Source organism: Tupaia chinensis, unplaced genomic scaffold (genome assembly GCF_000334495.1).
Source record: "Tupaia chinensis unplaced genomic scaffold, TupChi_1.0 Scaffold139917_1, whole genome shotgun sequence".
In the NCBI taxonomy this organism is placed as follows: domain Eukaryota; kingdom Metazoa; phylum Chordata; class Mammalia; order Scandentia; family Tupaiidae; genus Tupaia; species Tupaia belangeri.
The window spans coordinates 237,930-256,833 of NW_006199796.1; the positions used below are offsets into that span (position 1 = coordinate 237,930).

The window sequence follows — 18,904 nt, forward strand, 5'->3', positions numbered from 1 at the left end:
CCATGGATGCCAGGGACAATGGGGGAGGAAGATGGGACATAGCAGAGGGTGGGGGATGGGGGATCAGGAATGGCAAGACAAAGGGCAAGGTATGCAGGACGTAAGAATTGGAAAATTATTTGCTGAGAACATGTATGTGGATGTGCTTGATTGAGCCAATGCACAGTGTATTGTATTTTGGATGAAAAATTCATTTGTGTGTTGTGATGGTGTAAAGTGAATTAATAAAAATAAATAAATAAATAAATAAATTTTAAAAACATACAAACTTAGAAGAAATAAGGCAATTATGGATTACTGTTTCCCACTGTCATATTCTAAGTTTACCGTATATCAGAGACATTCACCTTTTTTCACTTGATAGAGCATAGTTAAGGTCTCTTCTGTGGTTAGTGCAGTAACATGTAGATTATTCACAGTTGGTATCTGATTGGCCAAGGCAGTAAGTTCATGAAAATGAGTTGCAAACATGCAAAAAGCACCAATCTTTGTTGCAATGTAATCTGATATAGCCCATGCTAACCCAAATCCATCATAGGTAGAAGTTCCTCTTCCCAATTCATCTATGATTATTAAAGAATCTTTGGTTGCAGACCTGTAATACATAATCGCATGAACATTTTCCATGACATAAAATGTGGTAAAGAAAAAAAAAAAAAAAAAAAAAGATAAAGACAACACAAAAGAAGACTATACCACAAACACATTACTTATCTTAATATATTTTAAAAAACCAACAGTCAATAAAACTTAATAGAAAAATTAGTCAGGAGTAGCCATGGTGGTAACACAATGCTCTGTGAGGCTAATCCACATGAGAAGACTCCAAGTTTATATTCAAAGATTTCTAGGAACATGCCAGCTATGCACATGCTCTTGATCCCGGCCTGGCTGAAGCTAGGGGGAGATCATGGCACAGGGACATTATTGAGGATGGCTACAGCTCTCATTCATAGAAGAAATAAACTTAAAAAAAAAAAAAAGGAAAAATAAAAATGGGCATAGACATAACAACAACTGATAGAAGGGGAAGTAAACACTGAAATCAGTATATATATATTTAATTTTATTTATTCATTCATTTCTTTAATTTGACCAGAGAAAGACAGACACACGGAGAGAAGCAAAGTGAGAAATCAAGCCACCAAGTACGGGACTCGAACCATGGCCAGCCATGTGGGAGTGTCCAGTGGCTTAACCACAACGCCACCTGCTGGCCCCTCAATATGTATTTTTTTTTTCTGTTTTAATGCTTTATTCACGGTTGGAAACGAACCCAACAACTCAATATGTATTTTTAATTGCCATTGGGCATATGCTCTCATCAGAGAGACAGAGAGAGAAAAAAAGCACCCCCCAAAGGAGCATGGTTGCACCATAATCACTTCTTCCCCATTTCTCCATCCTGTTAGAATTCTTACACACGTGCCCAGCATGTTTTTCAAGTCATGATGGGCAGGATTTAAACTACTGTTGTTGGGGCCAGCAAGTGGCATGATGGTTAAGGAGACAACTTTAAAAATTCAAGAAAGGGACCAGCAGTTAGTGTATTGGCTGGACTCTCATGTAGTCGACCGCAGTTCGAGTCCCGGACCCAGTGGCTTAAACTCATGCCGGGCGCGTGTGTGTGCGTGCCCAAGATCCCGAGAGGAGATAGAGAAGTATCACCTCCTGGGGGATGAATTTTTCACTTTCCCTCTCTCTGTGTCTCTCTCTGGCAATTGTGTATACTCTATGAAAAAAAAAAAAAAAAAAATCTAAAAAAATATATAAATAAATAAAAATTCAAGAAAGATCAAGCAAGGTGGTGCATGCCTATAATCCCAGCTACTCAAGAGGCTGAGCAGAAGGACTGTGAGTTGGGCAACATAAAAAGATTTTATCTTATTAAAAAATAAATAAAAAGATAAATCACAGAAGTTTTCCCCAACCATCACTGATCACCTTTTTAATATAATTAAGTACATCAAGTTCACAGGAAAATAACTATTAAACTAATATAAATGTCCTCAGATTTTACAGATCAATCTGTAAATGCACATTTCACAGTATTAGGACATAACATTTCTGTCTTCAGGGGACTGGGACATGCATTTACCTGAGGATAGAAGCAGTTTCCAACATTTCAGCCATGAACGTGGATACTCCTTTTAACTGACTGTCACCAGCCCCTACCCGAGCCAAGATGCAGTCCACAATGGATACTTCCGCTGACTCACAGGGCACAAAACACCCAATTTGGGCCATGAGTACAATCACACCAGTCTGACGAATATATGTTGATTTACCTCCCATATTGGGGCCTATAAAACAAGTTGTAACAAACCATTAGATTTTTAACTTCTTTCTAATAATAATAAATGAACTGTTAGCCCTAAACTATACAGTGATAGTTAAAACTAGGTCAAACAGATGTAGCATACATCTCAGAAGCAGAATGAAAGGCCACCCAAAGATGCTCACAAAGGTTACTCCCTATTCTGCCCCTTGAAGCAGTTATCTTTATTTCGTCAGATAAATCACACTGGGCCTTTCATCAATACCCATGAAAAATATACCTTTATGAACTGACTATGGGCTAGAAAGAGCATACGTACCTTTTTCCATGGTTCACAGCGTTGACTACAGGCTAATTTAGTAACTCCCAGAATAGCAGTACAAGCCTAATTGATTCATTAACGCAATGGTTACTCATTAATGGGGCTATTAGTGAATGCATTAGTCTGGTCAAATCACTTAAATGCTACCTTAAAGCCCTAAGACATGGCCCTTCTCTTGGAAAATGTGTAATTTAAGGAAAATGTATAATTTATTTATTGGGGATAGATTATACAATTAGAAAACAATTTGGGGAAACAGTAACAATCACTGTTTCTGAAATAAATTTACCCAAAGATTCCTATTTTATTCTCTAGAATACAGTTAAGATCACTCAAAACATGCTATACCAGGCTGTACATAATGCAATTTTTTCTAAGTTTCACAATACATTCTTAAAAGAATTGCTATCCTGGGACCAGCAGATCAGGTGTAATGGTAACGTCATTAGATTCCCCTTAGTCTACTGCGATCTGAATCCTGGACCCTGTCGCTTCAAACTCTTATCAGATGTGTGTGCGTGCATCTGATATGGGAAAAGGGAAAAGGGGCTGCAGCAGAGTCACCACCCATGAGGGGTGAGCTCTTGCTTTCTGTCTCTTTCTTTCTCTTTGCCTCTGGCCAACACACAGCTCTATAGTAAAAATCTATCTTAAAAAAAAAAAAAAATACTATCCTTGGGGCCCGGAGGTGGCCTAATGATTAAGGCACTGGACTCCCACATTGTCCACTGAGGTTCAAGTCCCAGGCCTGGCAGCTTACTTTCTGACTCCCTCCCTCTCCACGTCTCTCTCTCTGGTCAAACTGAAGAATAATAATAAATAAAATTAAAAAATTCTAATAAATAAACAAATAAACCCTTTACAAATAACATAAAATAAAATAAAACTGCTATCCTAGGGCCAGCAGGTGGCATGGTGGTTAAGGTACTGGACTACCACATGGTCAACGGTGGTTCAAGTTCCAGACCTGGTACCCTGCCTTCTCACTTCCCCTTTCTTTCTTTCTCTCCCTGGTCAAATTTAAAAATAATAATAATATTAAATTAAAAAAAATAATAACTGCTATCCTAAGTTGAGGTTTTTAGAGTAGCCAAATTTTGACCTTCAATAATCTTACTATTAAAAGGACTGGCTCTGGGCTTCCAGGTGACATGGTGGTTGAGGGTGTTGGGACTCCCACATGGCCAACAATGGTTCAAGTCCCAGACCTGGCAGCTTTCTCTCTCTCTCTCCCCTGTCAAATTTAAAAAATAAACAATAATTTTTAAAAGTTCCATAGAATAAATAAATCTTTAAAAACAAACAAACAAAAAAGGACTGACTCAATAGTAAGCTTTATCGGTAAAGGATGCTAATTTTTTTTTTTTTTGAGAGATTTTCACTGTAGGGCGCGTGCGCTCGCCAGACAGACAGAGACATAGAGACAGAAAGTGAGAAATCACCCCCCAGGGGGGATGGTCACGTCGCAATCCCTTCTCCTCCATTCTCCTCTAGGGATCTTGGGCACGCACGCACATGCACCCGGCGTGAGTTTTAAGCCACCGGGTCCGGGACACGAACCGCGGTCGACTACGTGGGAGTCCAGCGACATAGCCATTACGCTAACTGCTGGTTCCCCAAGGATGCTAATTTTTAAATGTCCTGAACCCCTGGAACAGAAGTTTCACATGAACATAATAGTCTCTCATGGAAGCTTTTACCCCTTCCAAATATTTCTTCAAATATGAATATATTACCAACTACTATGAAGAACACATTCTTTTTCTAATGTCAAGGAATACCATTTTCTTCAACAATTTAAATTATATATTCTCCCAGGACAATTATGCACCCGCCTGAAAAAATAAAACAGAGCATAAACTTAAGTTTTTTGTTTGTTTTACCGGTAATGATGTGGAACATCTGTTTATCTTTTTCAAAGTGTACATCATTAGGAATAAATGCAACTTCATCTTGAACTTCAACACAAGCATGTCTGGATGCTTTTAATATAATTCTTCCTTGTCCTTTCTCCAAAATGACTGGTCGTACGTATGGAACAGGTGCTCCATTTGACACATGAGCAAAGCTGACAACAGCATCTAGCTGAGCTAACACATCATTAAGTGTCTGCATTGGTTCGACATAGCCTGTATCAAAATAAAAACAGAAAAGGTAACCAGGAATACCATATAATAGAAAAAGACATAAGCTCTCAGTTTAAGATTAAAAGGAAATTTAGCTCACCTATTTGGGAATTTAAAACTTATTTCTTAATTTATATACTTTTGAAAAATTAACAAAATGAGTTACGGGGCTGGAAGGTGGCATGGTGGTTAAGGGAGCTGGACTCCCACATGGCTGATTACAGTCTGGGTTCTGGACTGGGTCACTTGCTTTCTCTGGAGGCTTGCTTTCTTGCTTACTCTCTCTCTCTTACTTTGTCCCTCTCTGGTCAAACTTAAATAAATAAACAAATAAAGTTACATGGAAAATAATTCTTTAAAAAAAAAAAAAAAAAAAAAAAAAAATAAATTTTTAAAAAAAAAAAAAAAAAAAAAAAAAGAATGGGCACTCCATGGCATAAGTAATATAAAACATTCCTTAACAGAAGCTGGATCCCACACAGTGACCATGGTTTAAATCTCTGGCCTGGTCAGCTTAAACACTCCAGAAATATATACAAATGCCCAAGATCTAATGGGCCGGAGGACTGGAAGAAATGGACGCTGGTGTAACAAGACCCTGTAGGTTCGTTCTCTCTCTCTCTCTCGGGCATGCACACACTCTGCTATGAATAATAATCATTAAAATAAATGAAAAGATTGCCATAACAAAACGTGAAGAGAACATATAAAACTTGATGGGGGAGGGAGGACATCTAGCAGGTGGAATGGTGTTATTAAGGCTCTGGACTCCCAGATAGTCAACCATGGTTTAAGTCCCAGACCTGGTGTCTTGAAAAATCACTCCAAGTGCGTTGTACATGTGTGCCCAAAAGCCCAGGAGGAGAAGAAATTGTGGTGTGGCCATCCTCCAGGGACGTGACTTCTCACTTTCTCTCTCTATCTCTCTAGTAAGTGCATGCACCCTACGGCAAAAACTTAAAAAAAAGATTGTTGGCTTTTCTTTTAAATCAGTAGCACATGCAGATAATTTTAGCATAAATTTAGATTCCTAATTGCCACTTAAAACATCTTCAAGGTTCTACATAGCTAGAGCATTCAAACCAAAAGCTATTATGTACATTAAAAAAGACCCTGATGCATGCTAGACAAAACCCATGAGGAAAAATAACAATGGGGGACCAGCAGTTAACGTAATGGCTATGTTGCTAGACTACCATGTAACAAACTGAGGTTCGAGTCCCAGACCCGGTGGCTTAAAACACACCGGGTGCATGTGCGTGCCCAAGATCCTGAGAGAAGAATGGAGGAGAAGGGATTGCAGCATGGCCATCTCCCCCTGGGGGGTGATTTCTCGCTTTCTGTTTCTCTGTCTCTCTGTCTGTCTGGCAAGGGCACGCACCCTATAGCAAAAACCTCTCCAAAAAAATAAATAAATAAAAATAAAAAGATAATAACAATGGTAGAATGTTCAGTATGGATTCTAAATGTTAACAGGTTGAATGAGTTGATGAAACAGACCCATATGTCACACAGACTAGCATATGAACATCAATCATGTTAAAATGCTTCACTGGACCCAAAAAGAAAAGTGATTCATTTTAGAAAGTCACAAAATTATGAGTTTAATTAAACCTGATTTTCAATTCCTTTGTTTCCAATAAAAAGTACTAAATGCTTTGAAAATAAAAATTAATTTATAAATGGCTGACTATAAATAATTATCTTTGTTTCATCATACTTTAAAATTTATTCCTTGGCCTATCCTGGGAGCAAAGTTGGTATCAAGCTGAACTGCAGTGCTGGAAGCCACAGGTTTGGGTCCCCCGGTCAGCTTGAAATGCTCTCGAATTTTTTATGCAAGCATGCCCAAGATCTTGACTAGCTAGAGAACCTGGAAAGGGGATCAGAGCAGTAAGACCCTATCAAGGATCCTTCTCTCATTCTCATGTGCATATACATGCTATCATGAATAAAATAAATTTTTAAAAAATTTATTCCTTTTTTTACCTAAAAGATAGACCGATTTCTTTTAAAAAAAAAAATAATTATTTATTTAATGCCATTTTTAAAATTTGACCAGAGACAGAGAAAGGGAAAGCGAGAGAGCAAGCCGTCAGGTCTGGGACATCAATCGTGGTTGGCCATATGAGAATCCAGCGCCATTAACCACCACGTCACCTGCCGGCCCTGATAAAATTGTTTTTTTTCTTTTAGTTTTTGGGATGGGGTGCATGCACTAGCCAGAGAGAGAAACACCCACACAGGGAAAGAAAAAGAGAAAGTCATGCCTCCTCCAGGGGGATGCCCACAACATAGTCTCTTTTCCTCCATTCTCCTCTTGGGATTTTGGACATGTACATACACGTGCCCAGCCAATTTACAAGCTGTTGGATCCAGGACTCAAACTGCAAAGGCTGTTTGTGGGATTCAGACACCTTAAACTCCACACCCCCTGCTGGACTAAGAGATTCATTACATTTTTAAATTAAAAGTTCATAATGTGTAGATTATAACCAAGAGGTTTCAGTTAATTTTGGATTGACTACAAATACAAAATCCTCAATTTAAATGTAAAAATCTAGACTCTCTGACCTGCAAAGTACTTAATGAATATTGGTTCTTTTTGTTTGTTTGTTTGATGAAGACTTAGAATAAAACATATTTACAAGAGTCTTAAGAACCCACTCTAGGGCCAGAAACATAATTCAGCTAGAAGATTATCACGCTACACTCATCTGATACTGCCAAGCAATAATGTAATCTTTACAAATCAATACCATTCATTTCAATAGCAACACGTAAAGCATGTCAAAATAAAACCCTCAAGGTTTTATAAGTCCTTCTGATCTACTATGAAAATTTCTAACTGTAAAACAATTTATACACTATACATGCAAACAGCTTTTTGTGTGTGCAAGAGAGACATTTTTGCTATGGGGCACACGAGTTCACTGGAGATGCAGAGAGAAACAGAGAGACAGAAAGCCAGAAATCACCTCCCGGGGGATGGCCATGCCACAATCCCTTCTTCTCCATTTTCCTCTTGGGATCTTGGACACACACACACACATACCCAGCCTAAGTTTAAGCTACCGGATCCAGGACTTGAACTGCAATCAACTATGTGGAAGTCAGGAACATAACCATTACATCAAGCACTGCTCCCAAAAGAGAGATTTTTTGCAATAGGATATGTAAGCTACCTGGAGACAGAGAAAAAGTAAGAAACCACCCAACCCCAAGGGGGGAGGGAATAGCTACACCATAATCCCTTCTCCTCTTGTGATTTTGGTCCCACACGCCAGCATGAGTTTCAAGCCATCAGATCAGGGACTCAAACCACAGTCAACCAAGTGGAAGTCCAGCACCTTAACTGCTATGCCAACTGCTGGTTCTACAAACAGCTTTATAAAAATATAATTTACTAGAGGGCATGTGTGCTCACCAGAGAGAGAAAGTGGAAAAGCAACCAATGCCATGCTGAAATCCCTTCTCTTTTTAGGATTTTGGGCATGCACGCATACCAACCCAGCATGTTTTTCACGTTGCTGGGTTTGGGACTCAAACCACAGTCAGCCATGTGGGATCCAGCGACCTATAAACCACCAGGGGATGGGCTGGTCTGCCACCAGCTATTTGAAAAGTAATATACCTTACTACTAAATAACTTGGTATATATATCTGAAGAGCAAGAATATCCTCCTATTTAATTACGTGCCATCAACACATCCAAGAAATCTGATGCTAACACTATATTGTCTCATGTTAAACTTCTCCAATTGTATCCTCTAGGTATTTCCCAACCCCAACCCTTAATCTTGATCCAACCAACAGCCATTCACTGCACTTGGCTGTCATGTCTGTTCAACAGAAAATCCTATCTATTTCTTTTTTTGTTTCATGGCACTGATTAAGAGTTCAGACCTTAAAGAGAATGCATTACAATCTAAATCAGATTTTTTCCCCTTTTGTTTATAAACTAGGCTAAGTATTTTTGTCAAGAATACTACATAGGTGATATTGTGTCCTTCCTTCTGCTTCACATCAGGAACATAGTATCATATGTCCAATGACTGGTAATGCTAACTTTTGATTACTTTGTTAAGTAGTTCTTTAGGATATCTCTGAAAGGCATGATAAAGTTCAAATCAGTACATGCAAGGTAATAGGCAAAGCCTTCGAGCTTGACCTATCACAATCTACCCTGTGCTGTCACATACATTCACTCCATTCTAAGAGCATTACTGTGGTGCCAATTTAATTTGCTTTTTAATGTATTTATTTCTATAATCTAGACCATAAACCTGTAGGTAATCCAAGATATTAGTGCTCTATGGCCTTTGGTGCTTTAACTATGGTTACAGTTCGGTGCTTTTCTGCCCATTCCTGTTAATTAGGGTATTCCCATTCCTTAGTCTGCACTGGCTTATCTAAGTACAAGAGCAAGTTCTAGTTACATTCCCTATCATAATATAGCCTCTGTTGTTTCATAGGGAGCCAAACATATTAAATAGTGACCAGTATAATGGCTTAAAACACACACACAGGGCCAGCAGGTGGTGGTTAAGGCACCATACTCCCACATGGCCAACCATGGTTTGTGTCCTGCACCTGGCAGCTTGCTTTCTCACTTTCCCATTGTCTCTCTCTGGTCAGATTTTTAAAATATAATAATAATTATAACGATAAATAAAAACAAATAAGTAATTCTTTAAACACACACATACACATACACACCACAAAACATTTCAAACAACCTGATGTTTTTCTTTTATTATAAACCAGGTCATATGCGTAAGAGTCAATGTATTGGTCCTATTAAATTTACCTGAAGAAATATTGACAATTTCTTTAACAATGGCATCCTGGGCTTCCTCATATTCAGTTTTATTTTTGGTATATTCTTCATTGAAAGAAGATAATTTACTGCAAGTCAAGATAACAGTATTATTAAGAGAATCAAAACATTTACCAGAATATACACTACATAAAACATATCCAGAGGATCTCATCATGAAGAGTCAAAATGATTTAAAAAAAAAAAAAAAAGAAAGAAAGAAAGAAAGAAAATCCAAGCAGAAAAACGGGCAACTCATTTAGGGGAAAAGGTAGCTGGAATTAAACTTATTGAAGTTCTTTACGCTGTTTGGAGCAGCATACTGGCAAAATTCTTGCTATAATGTCACACGCACACACACACACACACACAATTCCTTGTGGTGAATTCTGATCTCTGACCTTTTATAAAATATTTAAGAGGAATCTTCGTTTATGATAGATGGGACTCCCCTTTTGAAAGCACACATACACACATGACATGGTATTTATCATTACTATGATATATTTTCATACTGAAAGCTTTCAAAATAAGGAAAATGCTTTGAAAACTGAATCTTTTTTTTTTTTTTTTTTTGACAGAGATTTTTGCTATAGGGTGCATATGCTCACTGGAGAAACAGACAAAAAGTGAGAGATCACTCCCAAGGGGGATGGCCATGCTGCAATCCCTTCTCCATTTTCCTTTCAGGATCTTGGGTATGCATGCACACATACAAGCCCAGCATGAGTTTTAAGCCGCCAGGCCTGGGACTTGAAACACAGTTGACTACATGGGAGTCCAGCAATGTAACAATCATGCCATCTGCTGGTCCTGAAAACGGAATCTTTTAGTTTTATAAAACTAATACTTTTACTTATATAAAAGATTTAATATATAGATTATTTATATAATTTATAGATATTTACATATTTTATATTTATTTATTTATTTACTTAATATTTACTTATAATTTGTCCTGAGAGAGACAGACAGACAAAAGAGAGAGGGAAAGTGAGAAAGCAAACAGCTAGGTCCAGGACTCTAATTGTGTTGGCCATGTGGTAGTACAGTGCCCTAATCACCTTGCCACCTCCTGGCCCCCTACAAACTAAATCTTACTGAGAAAAAGAGGGAAGAGATTTATAAGAAAAAGATAGGTGAGAACCAGTTAACCAAGACAGTAAAAATAAACTTGATGAAATTAGTCAATGGCACAGGAGATTTGTATAGCTCAAGAACAGTATATGTGGGACCAGCAGATAGTGTAGCAGTTTCATCACTGGTCTCCTATGTGGTTAGAGTCCCACACCTAAAAAACAGTATATGGGCAAGTAACACAAAGACTACTATGAAATGAATGAAAAGAACTAAAAGAAAATAAGCAGGAGGGGGGCCAGGAGGGGGGCCAGCAGGTGGCACGGTGATTAAGGGCACTGGACTCCCACATGGCCAACTATGGTTCGAGTCCCGGGCTTGATGGCTTGTTTACTCACTTTCTCTCTCTCTCTCTCTCTCTCTCTCACTTACTCTATCTCTGGTCAAATTAAAATAAGTAAATGAATAAAGTTAAATAATTCTTTTTTAAAAAAGAAAGTAAGCAGGAGGCAGACATTATAAAAGCAAAGCCACTGGGGTCCAGCAGGTGGTGTGGTGAAGGTGCTAGACTTCCACATAGCCAATGGCAGTTTAAATCCTGGACCTGGTGGCTTCCTTTCTTACTTTCACTTTCTCTCTCTTCCCCCCTATGAATGCAAGAAGCCTGAAGCAAACTAAAAAAAAATAATAATGATAAATAAAATTTTGGAGAGGTTTTTGCTATAGGGCGAGTGCACTTGCTAGAAAGACAGAGGGAGACAGAAAGTGAGAAATCACCCCACAGGGGGGATGGCCACACCACAATCTCTTCTCCTCCATTCACCTCTCAGGATCTTGGGCACGCATGCACAAGCACCCGGCATGAGTTTAAGCCACCAGGTCCGAGACTCAAACCACGGTTGACTACGTGGGAGTTCAGCAGCATAGCCATTACACCAACTGCTGGTCCCAATAAAATAAATTTTAAGAAAGGAAAACCACTGTGTGAATGAACACATTATAACACATAAAAGCAAAGGTGGGCAGAGAACAAATTGTGCAGGTGACAATAAAAATTTTAGATTAAAAACTTTTTTAAATTTTATTGTGGATAACATGGCTTGGAGGCTTTTCACTACTATTACATATATTTTTAGGTTTTCACTATAGGGCAAGTACACTTGCCAGAGAGAAACGGAAGAGAAGGAAAGTGAGAAATCACCACCCAGTGGGGATGGTCACATCACAATGGCTTCTGCATTTTTCTTCCAAGCATTCTGGGCATGTACGCATATGTGCCTGGCATGACTTTCAAGTTGCTGGGTTTAGGCTCAAAGAGTAGTCGGCCATGTGGGAGTCCAGTGGCCCAATAATCACACCGCCCACTGACCCAAGGTATTTGAGGTTTTTAAGAAGGAAAATGATATGATTAACAGAGTTGAATGTACACCAAGCATTCACTTTGTTGACAAAAATCAATGAGTGAAAGAATTTTTCACACCTTTTGGTATCATGTGGGCAGTCAGTCTGATCTCTTTTATACATAACCAACCCATGGGTGATTTGAAGAAGATTATGACACCCCAAAATTATCTTATCTAAGTTAATAAGCAACACACACATACACCAGGAGAGACAGTATGTCTGAGAATACAACTAGATTTGGAAATAGAGATGTAGGTTTGTGTATCTACCAATAGTAGCTATCTAACCCAAGAGAACTGAAGTCTCAGCTTCACCGATAAAAAATGAGAGAAACATACCTGTCCTATTTACATCATAATTGTTATGATGAACAAACTAAATAGACGGTTTTCCTCACTGAGTATCTAAGCACTTAGAATAATGTCTGAATATAACAGACACACTTTTATTGTTAAATAAATAAGTGAAAAGCAATCATATGTTAAAAAGCTGCTTTCAGGGATCAGCAGTTGGCGTAATGGCTGGGTCGCTGTACTCCCATGTAGTCGACTGCGATTTGAGTCCCGGACCCAATGGCTTAACACACCGGGCATGTGTGGGTGCACGCCCAAGAAACCAAGAGGAGAATGGAGAAGAAGGGATTGGCCATCCTCCCTGGGGGATGATTTCTCGCTTTCTGTCACTCTGTCTGTCTTTCTGGTGAGTGTGCATGCCCTATAGCAAAAAAAACCCTCTCAAAAAAATAAAAATGACGCAGGGTCTAACACTTTACAAAGAGAATAGATAAATATACCCCCCATAAGTTGCTGATATTTTTTAAAGTTAGTTAATTAGAATCTGACAAGAGGGACAGAGAGAGAGAAAGAGAGAAAGTGAGAAAGTAAGCGACCCAGTCTGGAACTCAAACCGTGGTCATTCGTGTGAAAGTCCAGTGCTCTTAACTACTGTGCCACCAGCTGACCTCAGATTCTTTAAAAAATTAATTATTTTATTTAACTTTATTAATTTACTCATTTATTTTAATTTGACCAGAGAGAGACAGGACACACGTGCATGCATGTGTGTGTGTGTGTGTGTGTGTGTGTGTGAGAGAGAGAGAGAGAGATAGAGAGAGACAGAAAGAGACAGAGAGACAGAGAGAGGTAAAGTGAAAAAGCAAGCTACCAGGTCCAGGACTCAAACCATAGTTGCCCATCTGGGAGTCCAGCACCCTAACCACCATGCCACCTGCTGGTCCCTCAGATTTTTTAAACTACTTTTTTTTCCACCTACGAATAATCAGCTTTTGAAGCTTCCTGAGATTGAGAAAAAAGGCAGAAAAAACTGGTAAGATTTTTTTCAACATGGAGCACAATTAAAAAAAAAAAATCTGTAATTCAATAAATGGTCTCATTAAGGCGGGTAGAAATTTCCATAAACTATTTTAAAAATCCAGTTGAAAGACCAGAAGAATCTGTTATCTATTAACCTGATAAATGATAGTGAAGTTTTCTTAGAAAATATAAACACATGAGGACCAGCAGGTGGCGTGGTAGTTAAGGCACTGGACACTGCCACACGGCCAACCATGAGCTCCCGATCTGGTGGCTTGCTTTCCCACTTCCCCTCCTCTCTCTCTCTCTGGTTAAATTACAATAAATGAATGAATAAATAAAAGTGAATAAATAATTTTATACACACACACACACCACACATATATATACATACATACATAGTTATTTATATAAAAACACTCAAAAGTAACTAAACCAGAATTGGAACTAGCTTTGAAACCAATACAAAACATAATAAAAACTAAATCATAGAACAGTCTTAAAAAGCTTGACTCTTGGGACCAGCAGTTAGTGTAATGGCTATGTCGCTGGACTCCCACGTAGTCGACCGCAGATCGAGTCCCAGACCTAGTGGCTTAAACTCATGCCAGTCGCGTTTGCATGCGTGCCCAAGATCCCGAGAGGAGAATGGAGAAGGGATTGTGGTGTGGCCATGCCTCCTGGGGGGTGATTTCTTGCTTTCTATCTCTCTCCCTCTGTCTGGCGAGCGCACGCACCCTATAGCAAAAACTCTCCAAAAAAAAGAAAAAAAAAAAAGCTTGACTCTTACCTGACACTTTATATCAATGAACAGTAAATAAGGTAAAACTTCCTTATTGTAGAACAGTAACATTTCACCAAAGAATCCACATAATTATAATACAGGGACCAGTAGATGGTGTAATGGTTACATTGTTGGACTCCCCCATAATCAACCACAGTTCCAGTTCTGGACCTGGCCACTTAAAATTCATGCCAGGCACGAGTGTGTTCATATCCAAAATCCTGAGAGAATACAGGAGAAGGGACTGTGGCATGGCCATCCCTCTTGGAGGATGATTTCTCACATTCTCTGTCTCTCCATCAAGCGCACACACTCTATAGCAAAAAAAAACTCTCTTAAAAAAAGAAAGCAAACTATAATATAAACATACAAACCTGTTGGTAAATTTAACACCATTCTTCTGGATGTCTACTGTACTGAAGTTTTTATTGTTACGAAGGACTTTTTCTTCTTTACAGGTCACACGAAAGTAATATCCAAACTGTGCACTGGAATCCAGTTTGATTTGTTTGCCAGGGTCCAAGCCTTCATGATCAGAAAGAAGAAAAAAGTATGCTATAAGTATTTACAGTCATTTTTCAATGCAAATGTTTAAAAATCATTAAATCTAAATAGTAAAAAACACACTATTATTACACAACAACATACTAGAAATTATTAAGATTATCTAACTAGAATCTGCTTTATTCAAAAACTACATGATTTAAGGCTATGTATAAAATCTTTGAACTCCTTATGGACATTAGCTTCTGATACTGAAGGTGTTTTCTGAATAAACCTATCCAGGGCAGTACAGTACCAGCACTAGGTGGCACATGCGGTCACAGATGTTTTGAGTATATCAAGATGAGTAAGGTATGAACTCACTCTCAAAGAGTTATGTATAAGGGTTCTTTTCTTTTTTTGATATTATTTTACCCTGCTTTATTTATTTACTTATTTATTTCAATTCGACCAGAGAGGGACAGAGAGAGAGAAAGAGAGGGAAAGTGAAAAAGCAAGCCGCCAGGTCCAAGACCCAACTGTGGTCCACCATGTGGGAGTCCAGTGCCCTTAACTACCACCATGCCACCTGCCAACCCTGAGGGTTCTTTTCTTAACCAAAACATTTCCTTGGAACTAATACAGAGTTTAACTAACGGGATCAAATACAATAATTAAATAAAAACTTTAGGGACCAGCAGATGGTGTAATGGTTAAGTCGCTGGACTACCACAGAATTAGCAGCAGTTTGAGTCCCGGCCCCCGTGGCTTCTAACTCACACCGGGCATGTGTGCATGCATGCCCAAAATCCTGAGAAGGGAATGGGAGTGACTATGGCGTGGCCATCCCCGTTGAGGGATAATTTCTCACTTTCTGTCTCTCCAGCAAGCACACTCACTCTACAGCAAAAAAATCTCTCTAAATAAATATTTGAAAAATAAAAACTTGAGACTCTGACAATTAAATGCTAAAAAATACTAGGACATACACTTTCTAATATAGGAGAAACTTCACAAAGCAAACAATCTAACTGAACATTTAGACTTTATGCACCTAAGATTTCTAAGTATGTATGTATGTATGTATATATGTATTAGAAATATTTTTTGCTATAGGCGAATGTGTGCTTGTTGGAGAGACAGAGGAACAGAAAGCAAGAAATCACCCTCTGGGAGGATGGCCAAGCCACATTCTCTCTCTTCCATTTTCCTCTTAGGATTTTGGGCACACAATGCACACACACACACCCGGCGTGAGTTTTAAACCACAGGGTCTAGGACTTGAACTGCAGTTGACTACGTGGGAGTTTAGCAACATAATTATTATGCCATCTGCTGGTCCTTATTTTTGAGTTTTTATATGTCCTCTCCTCATAATTTCATTGATCTACGTGATAGTCTCTACAGACTTATTTGCTGAACCATGCCTATCAAATGATAGTTAGCAGTAAAGTGGTAAAAAAACTAAAGACAGACTTCACTTAACCAGGGAGGACCTATGAGGAATAAAATCAGACTGATTTGGAGACAGCCAATGGCTTGATGATTAAGGTGGCTGGGTACCCTATGATCAGCTGCGTGGTTTGATTCCCGGATCCGGCAGCTTGGTATGAGTCCTGGACCTGGCAGCCTGAAAGTCACAAGGAGCAACTGTGCAAGTGTGTCCAAAATCCCAAGAAAATGGAGATGGGATTGCAACTTGGCCATTCCCTCTAGAGGGGTGATGTCTCACTTTCCCTCCTCTCCCTGTCTCTCTCTGGCAAGTTCATGTGCCCTGTACCAAACATAAAAAAGAAAAATTGAGACAGACTGATTTGAATAAAGGAATACCTCAAAATTTTCAGAGGGGAAGGGCAGTTTGATTTGTTTGCCAGGGTCCAAGTATTTCACAATGAAAGACTTCAATCAATCAGGTCAAAGAGTCAAACAAAAGGACCATTTGCCCTGTGGTAGGTGATGAAGTTTGCTACTCATATATACATCTTAAAGTGAAGAATAGCACCATCTCTAAACATAAAAGAAAGGGATATTTATAGAATAAATGCTATCTATTTTTACTTAACACTTAGATATTTAGTATACTATCAAAATCACAACTTTATTTGAAATGAGGTACATGCTCTCAAAGTGTAGAGGTTATTTCTGGTGAAATTAGGTCAAGGACCAAAGCACTGAATCCAGGGGCCAGCAGGTGTCATGGTGTAAGGGCAGCTGGAATCCCACATGGTTGACTGTGGGTCGAGTTCCAAACCTGGCAGCTTGTGTTCTCAGTTTCCTTCTCTGTCTCTCTGGTCAACCTCAAAAATAAATAAATAAATAAATAAATAAAATGACAATGACTAAAATTAAATAATTCTTTAAAAAAGCACTGAATCTAACTTAACTAATGTTAGAAAAGAATATGCTAAGTCACAGAATTTATGTAAACTTATAAAAAGCTTCATAAAGGTCTTTTTTTCTTTTCTGGAGAGGTTTTTTTTTTTTTTGCTATAGGGCGCATGTGCTCACCAGAAAGATAGAGACAGAGAGACAGAAAGCGAGAAATCACCCCCCAGGGGGTTTGGCCACACCACAATCCCTTCTCCATTCTCCTCTCGGGATCTTGGGCATGCACACACAAGTACCCGGCGTGAGTTTACGCTGCCGGATCGGGGACTCAAACCGCGGTCGACTACATGGGAGTCTAGCGACATAGCCATTATGCCAACTGCTTGTCCCCTATAGCAAAAACCTCTCCAAAAAAAAGAAAAAAAAAAAGAAAGAAAGAAAGAAAGAAAGAAAATCAGGTGGCATGGTGGTTAACGTGCTGAACTGCCACATGACTGACTACTTTTTGAGTGCTGGGGGCTTGAAAATAACACCAGGCACATGCAAATGTGTGCCCAAGAACCCAGGAGGAGAATGGAGGAGAGGGACTGTGGTGCGGCCACCCCCAGAGGGGTGACTTCTCACTTTCCTCTCACTGTTTGTCTCTTACCTGTCTCTGGCAAGCATATGTGACCTATGACAGACTACCTCCTGAAGAAAAACAAAATCATTTCAAACACACAATTGGGGGACCAACAGTTAGCTAATGGCTATGTCGCTGGACTCCCTTGTAGTCGACCGCGGTTTGAGTCCCGGACCTGGTGGCTTAAAACTCATCCCAGGCGCATGTGCGTGCGTGCCCAAGATCCCAAGAGGAGAATGGAGAAGGGATTGTGGTGTGGCCAAACCCCCTGGGGGGTGTTTTCTCGCTTTCTGTCTCTCTGTCTCTGCCTGTCTGGCGAGCGTACACGCTCTATAGCAAAAACCTCTTCAAAAAAAAAGAAAAAAAAATTGGGTCAGCTAGGTGGTTAATAGCTAAGGCAGTTGGACCCCACATGGGGATCTGAACTGCATGACTCGGGTCGCAGACCAGGTGATTTAAAAAACACGCCAGGTGTATATGCATCCCTGCCCAAAATCTTTGAGAGAACAGAAGAAAATGGAATATGGTGTAGCCATTCCCCTTAGTAGGGTGTGATGGTGGGGGTTGCTTTCTCACTTTCCCTTACTCTAACTCTCTCTCTCTGTCTCTCTCTGGTTGAGTGCACATGCCCTATAGCAAATTAAAACACACACACAATTAATAATTTACACATTGATACTTCCTGAGTCTCAACACTCTAAGCTAGGAGATGAAAAAAGTAGACTTCAATAGCTGTAAGGCAAAAGTTCTTAATATGGGAACTAATCAATATATGGACTCTCTGTGGAAACTATTTACAAAATCTTCTATACAGGGATGGATATATTTTGGGGAAGAAGATTCCTAACTTGCATCAAATTCTTCAAAGGATGAAGTATTACTGCTCCAAAAACTTTGCTAGTTCAAACATTCTAAGATTCATTTATTAATTCAACAACATGTGTACAAGATGCTCAGCACAAAGAGAAAAACCTGGAGGAAAAAATAGTGTAAACCTTAGGGAATCAATAATCGAGTACAGAAGCAGGACGTTTAAAAAAAATAAAAGTTGGGACCAGCAGATGGCATAATGGTTATGTCACTGGACTCCCACGTAGTCGACCGGGGTTCAAGTCCCAGTCCCAGACTTAAAATTCACACAGGCATGTGTGCGAACATGCCCAAGATCCCAAGAGAAGGACAGAGAAGGATGGAAGAGAAGGGATTGCAGAGTGGCCATCTCCCCAGGGGATGATTTCTCACTTTCTGTCTCTCTGGTGAAAGCACACGCCCTTATAGTAAAAATCTCTCTTAAAAATAAATAGATCAGGCCAGCCAGTGGCATGGTGGTTAAGGGCGGTGGGCTCCC

At 39.3% G+C, this 18,904-nt stretch overlaps 1 protein-coding gene across 3 annotated transcripts in view; it reads right to left on the bottom strand.

Moving 5' to 3' along the window:
- Positions 1-18,904, bottom strand: part of MSH2 (mutS homolog 2) — an 87,342-nt gene that overhangs the window by 7,725 nt on the left and 60,713 nt on the right. For all 3 annotated transcript variants that reach the window (XR_003546815.1, XM_027765899.1, XM_006162350.3), the window contains 5 exons: positions 14,498-14,648; positions 9,537-9,634; positions 4,484-4,729; positions 2,099-2,303; positions 348-595 (listed from right to left, as the gene is read on the bottom strand). Coding sequence is in view for 2 of the 3 variants with exons in the window: in XM_027765899.1 (XP_027621700.1) it covers positions 348-595; positions 2,099-2,303; positions 4,484-4,729; positions 9,537-9,634; positions 14,498-14,648 (948 nt within the window). In the remaining variant the exon portion in view is untranslated. The remainder of the gene's footprint in view (positions 1-347; positions 596-2,098; positions 2,304-4,483; positions 4,730-9,536; positions 9,635-14,497; positions 14,649-18,904) is intronic.